The sequence below is a fragment of the Macrosteles quadrilineatus genome, unplaced genomic scaffold (assembly GCF_028750875.1).
Source record: "Macrosteles quadrilineatus isolate MER2022 unplaced genomic scaffold, UCM_ALF_1.0 Scaffold_2__2_contigs__length_208266976, whole genome shotgun sequence".
NCBI lineage: Eukaryota > Metazoa > Arthropoda > Insecta > Hemiptera > Cicadellidae > Macrosteles > Macrosteles quadrilineatus.
The window spans coordinates 207234594-207251934 of record NW_026542595.1 but is presented as its reverse complement, the minus strand read 5'-3'; the positions used below and the strand labels follow the sequence as shown (position 1 = coordinate 207251934).

Here is a 17341-nt window from a genome sequence, read left to right as displayed (position 1 = left end):
ATTTCTGTAAAAATTATGGTTCAAAAGTTATTGTAAATTATGTCATTTTCCCATAAAATAACAGAAAAATCGGATTTTCCCAAAAATGGCCCAAACAATTTTGATAAAAATTTTGTATGTTATAGTCCTTTAAATTCTGAACAAATCCCATTTCCGTATATTTACTCTCACCGCTTACACATAATAAAGGTTGTTGAAAAACTTATGGGAGAAAGTGTTATATACATAGGCTATATATTATATTTACCATTGTAGGCCTATGTAAGACTACTCTGTAGGTCTATGTAAAACTACTCTAAGCTAAGCTTATGTGACTTCTTCTTGTTCACTACTACTTCCGTGTCATCTCCATAATGTAGCTTTGTGCTCTGTAGTCTGTTGATTTTATTATCAAAATAAATCTTTTAAATCTACTTTGTGTAGTTATTATTTAGAAGCCCAAGAAGAATTAATATGGTGTCAGAAGTGGGATATTTAGTTTGAACAGTGAAGTGTTTAGTATCAAGTGAATTTTCTTAGTGAATATTAGGTTAACCTCAAACCACACGATGGCAACGTTTCAAGCTCCACAAGCATTGGACCTTAGTGGCAACGTAGCTGAAAATTGGAAAAGATTTAAGCAACGTTTTATGCTCTACTTGGAAGCCCTGGGATCCGACAAGATGCCCGAGAGACGAAAAATAGCTATATTGCTGACCACTATAGGTGATGCGGCTCTAGAAGTGTATAATACCTTCTCGTTTAGTGAGTCAACTCCCAAACTCGAAGAAGTTATAGGAGAATTTGATAAGTACTGTCAGCCACTAAAAAACATAATTTTTGAACGGTTTAAGTTTCACTCATTGGGACAGAAGGAAGGTCAGTCGGTTGATTCTTACGTGACAGAACTGAAGAAAGCAGCATCCAACTGTGAATTTAAAGACGAAGAAGATATGATTCGAGACAGACTGGTGCTAGGGATTCGCGATAAAGTGATGCAGGAACGTCTGCTGCGAGATACAAGCCTCACTCTCAAGAAAGCCGTTGAGTTCTGCCGAACTTGTGAAACAAGTCAAAACCAGGTTAGAGAACTTCAAAATACAGTGGAGTCTATCAAAGTTACAGGTAGGCCTATGTCTAGTAACAATACTTCTAGGTTACCTTCTAAGGTAGGCTCAAAGCAACACAATGAATTCTTTTTATGTAAGAAGTGTGCAAACACCCATAGAGCTCGGAACTGTCCAGCCTATAACAAGAACTGTGCTTTGTGCAAGGACAAACATCATTTTGCTAAGTGCTGCCCTAATAAAGATAGACTTAAATTTAGTAACAAGGCTAACGGTAAACCGAAGAAGAAAGTTTATGAAGTTGAAACAGACACTGCGACTGCGGATCAACTTGTTGAGGATGAATATGCAATAGGCGTAGACTTTTTCAGTGAATCTGATGATCTCTTTGTTAACTCTCTAGAAAATAAGTCACCTGATAATGGTGAGAATAACAGTTTGAATGTTAATTCTGTACAAGGTCTAACAAAGCCTAACAAGTTAAATAATAGGGCTTGGTATGAAACTATTGTTTTAAGTGAAAATGATGAGGTTACTTTTAAATTAGATTCAGGCTCGGAAGCTAATGTGCTACCTTTGAAAACTTTTAATAGTTTGCTCTTTAAGCCTAAATTGCTGAGTACACCAACTGTATTGGTAGGGTTTGGTCAAAACTCTCAAGTTAAACCTATTGGTAAAGTACTACTTAACTGTTCCTCTCATAATGCGAACAATGTCAGTAATGTTGAATTTGTAGTAGCTGATGTCAATTCTGTTCCTTTACTAGGACTTGAAACCTGTGTAAAACTGAAGTTAATTGAAAGAGTGCCTATTAGTTGTAAGCCTGTTGTAAATGTAAATAGTATTTTTGTAAATCCTAAAGATAAAATTGTAAATCAGTACCATGATGTATTTGAAGGTCTAGGAAAATTTCCAGGCAAAGTTGAAATCAAACTAAAGCCAAATGCTGAACCAAGAATCTTTCCACCTAGGCGCATACCTTTAAGTTTAAATGAAAAGTTAAAAAGCACTTTGGATAGGCTAGATAAGCAGGGTATAGTCTCTAAAGTTTCAGAACCAACTGAATGGGTTCAAAATCTTGTGATTGTTGAAAAGCCTAATGGTAATTTGCGTCTATGTCTTGACCCTAGGGAAATGAACAAAAATATCAAAAGAGAGCACTATCTGATTCCCAAATCTGATGAAATTTTAAGTAAGCTACATGGTAAAAAAGTTTTTTCAGTGTTAGACATGAAAGAAGGATTTTGGCATCTTAGGCTAAGTGAAAGTAGTGCATTGTTAACTACCTTCCATACTCCTTTTGGTAGGTATTATTTTAATGTTTTGCCTTATGGCCTGTGCTCAGCACCAGAGATCTTTCAAAAGCATTGTAAAGAAATATTTGGGGATATTTCAGGATGTGAAATATATTTTGATGATCTTATTATTTTTGCTAAAGATGAAAATGAACATGACATGATCTTGAAAAAAGTACTTGACCGAGCTAGGGAAAAAAATGTTAAGTTTAATCTGTCTAAGTTCCAGTACAAAGTCCCTGAGGTTAAGTTCTTAGGTCAATTAGTCTCAAGTGATGGCATTAGGCCTAATCCAGAACATGTGAGAGCTATTGTCGAAATGGAAAGACCCCAAAACAAGAAAGAATTGTTAAGATTTTTAGGTATGACTAAGTATTTGTCACAGTATATTCCTAACCTATCGACTTTGTCAGCACCTTTGCGCAACTTAACTAAAAATGATACTGATTGGCAATGGTACCCAGAACATGAGAAATCATTTTGTGAGTTAAAGAGTAAGTTAGTCTCTGCCCCAGCATTAGCTATTTTTAATAGTTCTAAACCAGTAACCCTTCAGGTTGACGCATCAAAAGATGGCCTCGGAGCATGCTTGCTTCAAAATGGTCACCCTATAGGCTTTGCATCAAGATCATTGACCGATACAGAGACCCGTTATGCTCAAATCGAGAAAGAGTTACTTGCTATTGTCTTTGGCTTTGAACGTTTTCATCAGTTAACGTATGGTAGGCTAGTTACCGTACAGACTGATCACAAACCATTAGTTTCTATAGTTGAAAAAGATCTTTGTAAAGTGTCAGCTAGGTTACAACGTTTATTGTTAAGACTTTTGAAGTATCAGTTTAAACTCGTGTATGTACCTGGTAAATTGATGTTTATGGCCGATACATTGTCTCGGTCTTATTTGAAAGACCCTGTTACTGATGATCCAGAATTTTCTTTTGTTGTACATACTATTAGTAAATATGTGGCTATGTCTGAACAAAGGAAACAAGAATTTATTAAAGCCATTGATGAAGATGAAACTATGACTATGTTAAAAAAATATCACTTATTGGGTTGGCCCAAGTTCAAAAATGTGTGTCCTAAAAATGTACAGTTTTATTTCAATCTTAAACATGATATTAACTATGAAGGTGGTTTATTGTTTCTTAATGACAAAGTAATAGTGCCAACTAAACTTAGATTGAGTATGTTGAAGAAAATCCATGAAAGCCACCTAGGTGTAGAAAAGTGTAAAATTCTTGCCAGACAAGTGTTGTACTGGCCTAATATGTCTACAGATATAGAGGATTTTGTTCTAAAGTGTCAAACTTGTGAAAAGTTTAGGAGAAGTAATGTTAAGGAACCTATGTTAAGTCATCCTGTTCCATCAAGGCCATGGGAAAGAATAAGTGCTGATATCTTACAATTTGGTAATAATGATTATTTGGTTGTTGCAGACTCATACAGTAGATGGTTTGAATTGTGCTTGTTAAATGGTAAAACAGCAAAAAATGTAATAGATGTACTTAAACCAATTTTTGCTAGATTTGGCTCACCAGATGTTTTAGTATCTGATAACATGCCTTTTGGAAGTGTCGTGTTTAGAGAATTTGCGGATGAATGGAATTTTAAACTGGTTACTATAAGTCCTTTGCACTCTCAGTCAAATGGCCTTGCTGAAAAATTTGTCTCAGTAGCTAAGAATATGTTGAGGAAATGTAATGACTCTAAGAAAGACATTAACGTAGCTCTAATGTTGTACAGGAATACTCCCTTAAAAGATACAAAATTGTCACCTGCACAAATAATGTTAGGTCGGGTAGTCAAAACAACGTTACCAACTGCTAGTTCTGTGTTAAAACCTATTCGTGTAAACAGTAAAGAGATTAAATCAAAGTTAGAAAGTCACAAAAAAGTTGTAAAAGCTTATTATGACAGAGGATCACATAAGCTACCTCCCTTTCAAAAAGGTGATAATGTTATGGTAAAATCAGGAAAGGTTTGGGAACCAGGATTAATTATAAGAAAACACCAGACACCAAGATCCTATATAGTTAAGTCTAGTAATGGTAATGAACTAAGAAGAAATAGGGTATTTTTGAGAAAATCCTTTAACAAATTCCCTTTAGTTTCAAGTGAAGATCCAATGACTCAGTTGTATGATGAAACTGATAGGCCTATTGTTCCACCTAGGTTAACTCCTGCCTCAACACCTAACCAAACTAGCTTGACTCCTGTCGCAACCCCTAACCCATCTCAATCCCGAACAAGGTTTGGAAGAGTAATTAAAAAACCAATAAGGTTTGAAGACTAATTTTGTTTTGTAAATATTGTGTGTTCAATTTTGTTTTCATGAACTCTCAATCCTTATTTTTAGGGGGGAGATGTTATATACATAGGCTATATATTATATTTACCATTGTAGGCCTATGTAAGACTACTCTGTAGGTCTATGTAAAACTACTCTAAGCTAAGCTCATGTGACTTCTTCTTGTTCACTACTACTTCCGTGTCATCTCCATAATGTAGCTTTGTGCTCTGTAGTCTGTTGATTTTATTATCAAAATAAATCTTTTAAATCTACTTTGTGTAGTTATTATTTAGAAGCCCAAGAAGAATTAATATGTGTCAGAATGCTGATACCGTTTATTTAGTTTTCTCTCCATTCTTGTACCTCATGGTCCATTACCGTGTTGTTATCAGTAAAACGTAAAACTATGCTGTGTTATGAAAGTAAACAATGCTGTTGTGTGAAACTTTTCAATTCTAAGAACTGAACTGAAACTACTAAAACTCAGTAAAACTAATTAAAATTGCTTGTCTCAGTGCTTTTAATTTTATATATTTAGATTCTGTAACATATACTTTATGGTCTTTACTGTAAATTGTTTTAAGTCTGTTACATCAATAAAAATATTTGTTACAATTTTGTTGTAAAAAGTGAAAATATTAATTTTTGTACAATCAACATACTGTAATTAACATAATGCAGTACTGTAGCCTCTCTATTCTCTCAAGCATTAATGGTTGTACCACATGTAGAAGTGGTTGATTGTTCTGCTGAGTTTGTTGTTCTGCAGCTGCCATTACTGTAGCTTCATCTAGTTGGTAACAGACTCTCAGATAACCAGAATGCATTATCTTGCGAGTCATATTCGTTCTGAGTGACAATATTTCTTAGTAGTTTGTGAGTTTCATAGCTTCCATTTTATAGAACCAGTTCTGTTAATTTTAGGTTCTTTTGTGGATGGTTTATTTCATAATACATTCTGGCAGTTTGGCAAACACCTGAGGTTTAGTTTACCTATTGTAATTTCCTGACATAACCCTAACTAATTGGTGATAACACCTTATCAATGCTATCAGTGACTGTTATGAGATAATGATGTGAACTTCTACAGCTAGTTTATTATTTGTTTTTTTAAACAAAAGTGGCAATAATAAGTGAAACTGGTTTTTAATTCTGCAAAACCTTTAGTGACATGTCCTATAGCTACTGAAAAACTTTGTAAAACAGTGATACCTTAATAACATTTACCCCACACAATAAAAATTAATTGTACTTCTTCAAAGTGTTTTGGTTCAGTTTTGATAGATTATTGCAAAGCTTTGTGTTTGTAAAGTTCTCGGTAATCATGGGAAAGAAGAAACGCAACTCTTCTGGAAAATCCCAAGGTATGTCTAAATTGTTTTACTTTCTCCCCCTATAGCCTACATTAGTATATAGAGAAAGTACCCTTTTCGTCAAATTTTTTTAGTTTCAGTTTCGAGTGGATATATCTGTTTTGGGCCCCCCTGAACCCAAAAAAGTGGTTTTCGAAGTGATGTCTGTGCGTGTGTGTGTGGATGTGTACAGAGCTACAGACCACACCTGTAGTCCGATTTTGATGAAATTTTGTATGTAGGCGTAGGTACCAATCCATAGTATCTCCAGGCGTTTTTTTTTTATTTAGATTTTTGATTGCAATTTTCCCATAAAAATCCATAAATAACAAAAAAATGGATTTTGTAGAAAATGGCCCAAACGATGTTGATAAAAATTGTGTATGTTATAGTCCTTTAAATTCTGAGCAAAATGGTACAAACACTATTCCGTAACAATTATGGTTCAAAAGTTATTGCAACTTGTGTGATTTTTCATACAACTGATTTTACCAAACCCTTATTGTAAACAATGACTTTCTCGTCTTCAAAGGGACCAGAAACCAGCTGCAGTGTGTCAAAAACATAATTAGGGAGGAAAATAGCTTTTTAGACTATAGCAAACTCAGAGTAAGTAATAATTTAAATTATTTGCTGCAACGCAACTACATCATCGGAGTTGGCTCCAGTAGCACTTATAAATCACAAAACATCATGAAGTTTGTTTAAAAGGTCCTAACATTTATTTTTAATTTTAAGCATTCCATACAGTAACACATCACTAACTTAAGAAAATAAAAATGGTTCAAAATCCACCTGCTTCACAATATTTTACAGATTTTAGTAAGGGATCAGTTTTGTCATGTTTTTATAACAATTTGAGAAAAACCCTCTTTTGTACCAGTTGTGAGAATACCACAAAAAAATGTATAAATATTGATATCATTAGAATAAATTTTTTTGAGGGTGAATTTTTCACTGTAACATATTTGGTGTCATGGAAGCTCTAGATTAGAATAAATTTACCCAAGCTTGTCTCTATTGTGCTTCAAAATTCCCATGTTAAAATAATAAATTTTATCTAATTGAGTAATATCGGACAAGTGAAGCATTTGTAAAAACATTTTAACTCGGTAATGAAAATAACAACAGTTTTAATATTTCATCTTTTAATTTACTTTTACAGCACATTGAAATGTTACATTGATAAAGAACGTATAGCTTTGATTTTGAAAAAAAAAAACAGGCTGACATATACACCAGAGCCCTGCTAAACTTAATTAACCGGGACCCCACCCTGATCAGATAATCAAATTGTTCAATTTGGCTGGAAAGGTGGTATGGTAAAATTGAATTATTATAAAAATTAAAATGGTGTATTTTTATGAGTCTAAGTGACTATGTATTGCCACCGCAACACAATAACACTGTAATCATCTTTTGAATCATGTCAAAATTTGTGAGTATCTCCTGCGATTGCTATGAGAAAGAACACACCCACCCCATGTCAATACAAACATGCCACACATAGATCATGGTTAAAGAACCCATAGGCTTCAAAATTTCCGGTTTCCACAAAAATGTACGTACAATTCCTGGTTTTGGTTTTCTTGGTTTCTTAGTCAGTCTATGTTTCAAAACAAATATACTAGCTTTAATTTAATACATAATTTGAAATACAGTGAACTTTTTCCTCCAAGAGGTGATTCGGATTAGCTAGGGGGTTTGGATAGTCGGGAAACTGGTGAACATTCACTGGAATATTATGACTAAAAAATAAAAATTATAACAGCTCTAAATACTTCTGTGTTCTGTAACTTTGTTCAGACACCAAAAGCGAGCAAGGGAAATCATGGCTGCTGACAAAACAGGTAAAACCACCCGAGCCTTTGAATTTTCAAGACTCTAATGGTTGGAAAAGCTGGATCAAACGTTACAAGATGTTTCACAGTGGAGTGGCACTGTCGTCTGCTAGCGAGGAACGTCAAATAAACATGCTGCTCTACTGCATGGGAGAAGAAGCAGAACCACTTCTCACTTCCATGGGAATGACTGAGGATAAAAGACTATCTTTCAACACCGTGGTTGCTGCATTTGAAGATTATTTTGCAATGAGGAAGAATGAATTTTATCACCGAGCTTTGTTCTTGGGGAGAGATCAAAAGCCTGGAGAAAAAGTCGACTCGTTCATAGACGATCTTCAAAAACTGTCTGAGAAATGTAACTGGTCTTGTAAAACGTGTAAGAGTAAAGGTTTTGTAGAAGAAATGATGGTGCTCAAGCTTGTGAATGGTCTAGCCGACAAAGATGTATCTAAATCTATTCTACGTGAAGGAGCCACAAGTTTAACTGAGGCTAAGAAGATACTAAGACTGAAAGAGTCTGACGCTAGAGGAAGAGAAAATGCAAGCGTATATGATCTTTCAGAGGATTTCAATTTGATGGCAACTGGGAATAAGGTTGGATGTACAGGTAAGATTCCCAATATATACTGTAGTATAAGTTAAATTATTTTGACAATACTATGGGTGTTTAACAAGGATTATCATACATTAAATATTATGAGTTTGAACAACCACAGAAATTAAATATTTTGAATCTAGGCCTATGCATCTAAACTTGGAATAGTCCCGTTATATGAAAACAATTTTTATATCTTAAAAGGGTTTCACTTGAATGAGTTTGTGATAGCCATGGGGCGAATAAAATCCCATTTATTGTGTCTCCCAGTGTTTGCTTGGTTTTTACTCTCCTCTTGTTAAGTTCTAGCAGATTTCATCCTACCTGAAGACGTGGACAGATTCCAGATCCAGAAACTTTGTGTGATTTCAGTTTTACTATTCAATGATGGACATTAAATTTACACAATAATCCTTAAAAAACATAAACTCAACATTAACACCAAAAGTGAACTTTGAACAATTAATATAATCCGTACAGTAGGTTAGATCTACGGTAAAATCTAGATACAAAGAAATCATTAAGATAAAACTGTTCAGGTGCAAAGAAAAAAGAGCTTTATAAGAGTACAGCCACGTCAAGCAAAAAGGAACCGAGCAGTTTGCATTTCACTGAGGATGAAAGACCAATGAGCTTATATTTGAACACAGAAAGAGTAAATAAGAAGTTATCCTTTTCTTCAGGTGTGGACTCAGGAGACGAATGTAAGTTATGTTTGTTTAGTCAAAGAATATAGATTCAATGATTCAGTCAGGTCAAAATATACTTTGTCAAAGAAATATCCTCACATTTCAAGTCCTCTTAATGCTTCGGACAAACTTTAACTGTAGTGTTGTTTTGTTCTATAATATGACTAAATATGTTGATGTTAAAGCATGTTGGTTATTTTATCATATTGAAGAGGAATTTAGTTTGCAAGTTAAATTATTACCTTTTTAAATAATAGACCTTAAGTTTTTAAATGCCTCAAAAATAGTTTAATAATATTTACAAAAATAAATTTATAAAATTATCTCTAGTTTGAAGGTCCTTCCTCATAAATTCTAAATAAAATATATTCATATTTATTTAAAAACTGTGATACATTGAATAATGTCAATACTAGTAGGCCTATACAGGGTGTTTCCAAATTGTCTGGACATATTTTGTGGACTTGTTCCTTGGGCTAAGACGAACATAAAATGCCATATAAGTATGAGACTAAAATGCCTAGATTTCTGTTTATCGGTCTGTTTGTGATTTTTAAGAATTATTTTATATCGTTAACATTTCTTAAGATAGAAATTTCAAAATTGGTATAAATGTGTAGTGTAGAAGGTAAAAAGAGCTTAAAATTGTTGTTCCAATATCTGAAGCCGTTAAAATATGACCGCCATATCTTTAATGTCAAATTTCATGAAAACTGTAAATATTAAGAAAACTGTTTTTAAGATCAATAAGATAGAAAATTTAAATTCAAATCAAACGAGACCTTGTTTGTTAAAATAGGATGACAAACAACCGAGTTATCAGTGTTTTCCTACATTCGGTCACACAATTTAATAGGACTACCATAACTTAAATTTTCTATCTTTTTGATCTCAAAAACAATTTTCTTAATATTCACGGTTTTCATGAAATTTGGCATTAAAGTTTTTAAATGGGCGCCATATATTGAAACGGCTTGAGATATTGAAACAAAATTTTTAAAGCACTTTTTACCCTCTAAACTACCGTACACATTTATACTAATTTTGAATTTTCTATCTTGAAATATGCCCAAGAAGATATAAAGAGATAACATAATTCTTATAAATCACAAACAGGCCGACAAACAGAAATCTAGGTATTTTAGAACCATACTTATATGGCATTTTATGTTTGTCTTAGCCCAAGAAACAAGTCCACAAAATATGTCAAGACAATTTTGGAAACACCCTGTATTTCCAAAATTTTGGTACTACACAAAAAAATATGATTACGGTACAGAGAAAATCTGTGTTCAAATAACAATAGGTAGTTCTTCAGTAAACAATGAATTAGAATAACCTGATACTATTGTACTAAACTCTTCTATTGTTATTCTATTATGAATGACAACCCAGACATCTACCTTACAAATCATTTGTATTTGAAAGTAATTGAATAAACACTTAACTACTTTCATGTGTCAACAGATTCGACAGATGAGTTTTCTAGTGATACTATCTATTTCTTCCTGGAAGAAAAGGAGGGAAGTATTGTATTTAGAACCAAAGACCAAAAAGGAAATCTTATTCTAAAGGGAAAAAGTATCTGTGATGCAAAACAACTTGTGACGCAGTCAAATAATGGCTGTGACTGTACAGCGCACAACTGCCAATATTCAACACCCAAGATGGAGACTGCTCTTAAAACATCTACAAAACTTGTAACTGCTGGTAAAAATAATTATTTAATTTATTAAATGTAGCTTATCTTTTAAAAATTATACACAGTCGTCCTGACGAGACCTCGGATAGGAACTCAAAAAGAATTCCTTCACCCACCCGGCTTGGGGGCAAGGTCTTTCTTTAATTGATTATGTACTATACTGTAGATTATATTTCTAAAACGACATGGTTTTTAGGTGAGGTCAATAATTCAGTTAGATAAGTATTTATTGGCATCACTCACCTTCTTGAAATCAGGAAAACAGTCCTTGTCACCACAGTTTGAGTTCGTTGTACCATAGACAAATAGAAATAGAATAAATATAGACTGTCAGAGGAAAGTTCCAGCGTCCACCGCTAGGAGTGCCGTGTAGTTACGGCGCACAACGCTGCAGGCGAGAAGCGCAGGAGTCGTATGCAACCAGCAGACGCTGCATCGGTGTGTGTGGTAACCACACGGCAAACTTATCAATTATCAATTATCAGCGGTGGACGCTGGAACTTATGCTAACAGCAGCACAGCTAACGGTCTATATTTATTCTATTCGTATATGATTTTACACACACATTGATTAAAAATACAAAAATAAAAATAAAATCCAGACTAAAGTTCTCTTACTCTGACGTTTCGCCGCACCAATTTTAACGTGCGGCGTTTTCAAGGTCATTTTTTTCGCGTAAACATTGTGAGCGCCTAACCACGACTCAATACACTGTATATACTGCAGATACACAATACACTGTAGATGTAAGGCCTAATGCAGTGATTGAATAAGGTATGCAACGATTCAAGCAAAAAGAGGTGAATATTGTAATCTTGGACAAGTTGCATGGACCCACACCTAGCTTATGCTCTGAGCCAGCTATTATTCACTTAACTTGTCATAAAAAAAATTGATATTGTTTTCCTTTAAAACTTTATGTTAATTTGAAACAAAATTTTACAAAAATCTATCCCAAGTTTACATTGGAACTTTATTCACATAGGTTACCTACTTCATATGTTTAATGCAACATGTTTGTGAATAAAAATATATTAATGTTTTCTTAGACTAGGTCAGAAGAGGAAAAATAGAAAGGGAAAAATTTTAAAAACTAGTTTATCAAAACGGCAAAGCCCCATGCAGCAATTAATAAATAACTAATCTCAATGTACTGAGCAATTGTTGGAACAAAGCTAAATTTATCAAATTCCAAAGGTTTCAAAAATAGTTGTGTCCTTTCAAAATCCCTACAATTACATTATGTCCCTTCTGTGAAATGAGTGTCCTTAATAGCATATGTAATCATCTTAATAACACGTATAAATATTGATAAAACAGCCTCTCAATAACATGATTTTTTGAAGCGACAATTCAAGTTAAAATTTTCTGAGTAAAGCACTATGAAAACATTTAAGCTTTAATAACAAAATGTTATCCAGGTTATTTCTAACAGTAATTATAACAACAATGCTGTTTCCATTAGGTTATTCAGGCTCAAATACAATGCGACAATCACAGACGTTTCCAAACCAAGCTGTACCTCCAACTCATATCAACCGAGGAGAGCCTGAGATGCCGGGATGGTCCGTCTCCGAGTCTATGAGGCTGAACCAACAAAAGCAAGCATCAAACTTCAACACTGCCACAACATTCAACACAGCTAACATTCTCTCGGTAGACTCGTTTCCACCTTTGCGGCCAGAGAAAAGTAGAAGGAAGATCCGGCAAAGAAGTACAGTAATATAAAAATGTCCTATGAGTAATGATTAGTCTTTACAGTCAGATTTAATAATGGGCAATCCTAATTTACACCTGGGGATACCACGGATTAGTACCTACATACTAAATTCCATCAAAATAGGGCCACAGGTGTGGTCTGTAGCTCTGTACACATCCACATATACAGACAGACACACACTCAGACAGACAACTCACTTCAAAATCCACTTTTTTGGGTTCATGGGCACCCAAAACGGATATATCCACTCAAAACTCAAACTCGAAAATTTGGACGAAAACAATACCGTACTTTTTCCATATACTCTATATACTAGTATAGGAGGATAGAGTAAAAACAATACTTTCTTCATATACTATGTATAGGGGGAGAAAGTAAAAGGTACTCATCTTACATTCCTATTTAGGTTCAAGTTAAAATGCACCATAATGTTTGGTAGTCTAGCTGAAATGCAATATTGATCACAAGTAATTGGGCTCATGTCTTAAAAGAAACAAACGTTACCTAACATGATAGTTTCGTTTAGTTATGTTGGACAATAGTTTGCAAGGAAATACTGTAATCAGTTTTGGTTTTTGCATCACCTCTAATGAAACATAAGTTGGTTTTAGAATGAACAATATAGTCTGGTTTTTACACAGGCCTACCTTCGATGCAGTATGGGACCTACGAAGAGTTCGATTCTGATGATGAAAGTGAATATTTGGAACAATTTTACTTTAATCAAGTGGATGACCAATCACAGTTTTACAATGTGAGCCAAAATGAAGTACAAAAACCCCTTGAAAACTTTCATTTCTCTGTCACTGGACATCGGTCAAGGAAAGGACTAAGGTTTGTTGTTATTTTAAAGGAAATATATAATTTATTTGGTAAAATTGGTCACTTTTGACTTGTCCTATTTTTTTATTCAACTTTAATTTGCCATATTTACATTGAGAGTTTACAATTTAGAGAATTTTCCATAGGAAATAAGCTATTACTGTAGGTCTTATGGTAAAGACTTGTGCCTGGGATCGATATGCTTTTTTTGTTTTTATGTCCCTAGAGGCCAACAACATCGTCAACATCATCCATTCAAATGTGTGTACGTCTCTTAGACGATAACTCCTGTAAATTATCCAATTTTAATGAATAAAGCTTAAACGTTAAACGTTTGATTAAACGTACAAATAAAGTTCAATATTAACATAGCTTTTTTCGAATAAACTTTATTTGAATGAGTATGGATTATGATTGGACTATGGGGATGTGGTTAAGGGGTAAAAAATAATTTTTTTTCTATTTCTAACCCTCAAAACATAGAATTTTTAAATTTATCATTATTGTCTTATATAGCATTAGACAATTATTAATTCGTCAAGTTTTATGGACGTCGGTTTCACTGGAAACCCCGTTATCCAGACCGAGAAGTCTGGATAAGAGGGAGTCTACTGTATTTTAATTGTGATAAGTCCAACTGATTTTCTTCAACTGCTGATTTATCTTTTGAGGGTGGTGAACATAGAAATTTGGTTTCTTTGCAGAAAGATGTGTCAACAAAAGTTGAAGCAGTTTCCCCAGTGAAGAAACTCTGAAGAAATTCAAGATTAATGGATTCTTCGACATATATTTACCCGCAGCATTCTCTTTTGTACTTTTTACATTATAATCTTATCACACATTATGGTGCATGCCTATTATTTTAAAATACACAAGAATTCTAAAAGTTATTATTGTTGAATTTGTGTTCCATACACTGATCAAATATTCTTTCTAGACGCTAATTTTTTACTAACAAGACGACTACCAAACATATTTTGGTCAACTACTTTTGAATGCAATCAGTAACAACTAGTGGAACCCCGTCGAAATCGACGGTTAATCTTGAGGTTTTATGTAAATTCAGCAAACTGCGATAGATAGAGTGAAGTCATTAAAATCTTAGTCAAATGAAGGGAGGATAAGCATAATAATAAGTATGACGATTGTGTTCCCTAAAAAACGTGATTGTTGAATTCGTTTAACACAATATTTCCTACCTTTTTATCGGCTTTATGTTGCCCAAAAGGTTTTTTAGGAGTCGTTATAATTGTTTGTTCATGAGTTTGTTTCATGTCAAAGCCACTTTCACTATCTGGGAGAATGAGTTCATATAATTAGTCTATCATTTTACGGAAAGAGTCAATATTTATTACTAACAACTAATTCCAACTGCTTTAGAAAAATCATTCAGATTGTATCCAGATTTATAAGTAAATCTTCATCTTTAGTCATAAAAATACAGAATTTTATCATCATTTAAATAAGTTTTTTCTGTATTTGATAAAAATATCTGATTCTCCAGATAGCAGTAACATTCTTACTTCAATCTAAGCAATTTTAATTCCTTCTCTTGCCACATCGACCCATGTATTTAATCATCCTGTTCTTACTTGATAATTCATTAACTTAGGGGGTAGTTTTGCCTGGCCATATCGACCACATAAAGCATGTTTTTCGTGGATGGAATGAACCATAATTGTAGGAAATTTGATCACAAATCTTGAACATTTGTGGAACCAAATGCATAACCTAGTCCAGCCTTGGTAACAAATTATGCAAATGCGATGAGATGTGATGACACTGTTGTGTTTCCGAATGTGTTGTATGTAGTGAGGTTCAGATGCGTTGTTCGACCTAGCTACATGTGTACATCAAAGTAAAAACCCTGTAGGCCTGCACATTTTTCTAAAAATACCTGAATTGACATTAGTTCACCTACTTCACCAAAACCATAGATGAAACATACTCCGTAGTTAGTCTATTCCAAAACTTGAACACAGCTCTCATCCTCAATGCAAGTTACTCATCTATGACACAATTTTCCACCCGATTATCGAAAACTTTCATACCAATAAATGAATTTGTGGTGTTCTCTCTTGAATTGAAAAATAAATGGTGATTGAAAGTAGGAAAAAAAGGCAAGTGCCAACCTTACAATACATAAGCTAACCCGATAAGGAATAGTTATATGTTCCTTTGAAAATGATATGTCACACTTATTTCATAATTTAACATTTTCTAAGAGCAATAAAGCATAGATTTTTGAACAAAACATTTAAAACGTATCATAAATTCATCATTTTGTTGAAACTATAAAAAACTTACCATGCAGTGGAGAATCATTTTAAAATCATAAATAATAATGTAAACATTTAATTTTGACAGTTTCAGTAGACCTTTGAATACAATTTTAATATTAACAGCTGGTTCATTAAAAGTAGTGTAAAATTATCCATATGATTATAATGTAAACAAAATTGCAGAGTGAACTTTAAAGGCCTCTGGGGCAGAGCCCCAAGGAAATTTACCTCTTTTCTATTTTGAGGGCTCACCTACAGACCAATACCTGTCTTTAGACACCCCTACCAAGTTTCTACACCCAGCCGTTCTCTCAAATTAGCTGTGACAAAAACTCTGTTTTCCTCCATAAGAATAACATGGGATGGGACTTTAAAGGCCACTGGGGCAGAGCCCCGAGGGAATTTACCACGTTTCTCTTTTGATGGCTCATCTACAGACCAAGACCTTTCTTTAGACACCCCTACCGAGTTTCTACGCCCAGCCGTTCTCTCAAAATAGCTATGACAAAGAAAAACAGTTTCAAATTAATATATAGATGTGTACAATCTTTTTTTTAAGTTACTGACATATACAACAATTTTAAACAGTCATACAAAATGTTTTGATACTACCAATTATTGTATTACCTATTTTTTCATATGACAAAAAACTATTGACTATTGGATATTGTTGTATTAATAGGCAAAACCAATGTAATGTAATCCTCAAGCAGTGACATACACATTTTTTCAGCTTAATACAAATGAAGGGTAATTATAATTGAGGTACCACTCAATGGAGGTTTACACTTTTTTAGGTAGGTGAAATAGAGTAGATTATCCTACTCTATTTTGAGGCAATGGTCAAAGTTCCTCATCTTAAACAAGGTTCAATTTCATTAAAAAGGTACTGAATTGTGCAGCTCTTCTATATAAAATCCGTAAATTTTTATGACACTGAATAGTCCACAAATATACAGAAACACCACAAAATAATTATCAGTAGCGCTGGTTTTATTGAAAAACACAGTAAAACGGAATCTTTATACCATGTTAAATTGATCATGGTTCAAAGTATAAGAAATATATGAAAAAGATTGTGCTTAGTACAAATGTATTTGAGTAAAGGAGAAAAATAAAAGGAAATGTAGAGGATTGAAAGGAAGAGTTATAGATTACAATAAGAGTCACTTTCAGTAAGGTACCTCAAAATCTATAAATCAAATTATCAGCAGTTGTACTAAATGTTGTAGAAATTTTATTTTAATTCTGTTGTGCCGTTATGTCTTTGACAGAGGACCAAAGACGCAAAGTTAACAAGTAAAGGAGCTCAAAGAGTAACGTGAGACTGAACCCGTTGACAACCCCAATCATCCCTAACTGTAGGCAACAAACTCAGCAAAGCTAAGAATGCTGTAGCGAATTGTCGAATACACCTCCTTGTCCTTATTATTATATTATGTTAATTTCAATAAATGTGTATTTGTACTGTTCCACACACTTGTTGCCAAAAAGACTGCTATTTTCCTCAAACAAAACATCATAAGTGAGAGAGGTACAATCAGGTAGACAGCCGCAGGTACAGTAAGGGTGGCAGTCGATTCCTGCACACACTTTGACTGAATCATTGGGTCTTGGAAGATAATGTTGTACGCAGCCACATTCTCTCAATGAACAATAGACACGGCATTCTATCTCACAATTCTTCTTTGAATAAATTT

At 33.8% G+C, this 17341-nt stretch overlaps 2 protein-coding genes across 2 annotated transcripts; both read left to right on the top strand.

Annotated features, from left to right (window-relative positions):
- Positions 1–548: 548 nt before the first annotated feature.
- On the top strand, positions 549–5435 carry LOC128985322 (uncharacterized). Its single transcript, XM_054404714.1, has 2 exons — positions 549–1470; positions 5404–5435. Exons 1-2 carry the CDS (start codon positions 549–551, stop codon positions 5433–5435), a joined length of 954 nt encoding a protein of 317 aa, XP_054260689.1.
- Positions 5355–14220, top strand: LOC128985945 (uncharacterized). The gene is made up of 7 exons (XM_054405951.1): positions 5355–5998; positions 7793–8437; positions 8965–9129; positions 10582–10824; positions 12283–12531; positions 13179–13371; positions 14064–14220. The coding sequence occupies exons 1-7, from the start codon at positions 5959–5961 to the stop codon at positions 14101–14103; spliced, it is 1575 nt and encodes a 524-aa protein (XP_054261926.1). The 5' UTR covers positions 5355–5958; the 3' UTR covers positions 14104–14220.
- Positions 14221–17341: the final 3121 nt, after the last annotated feature.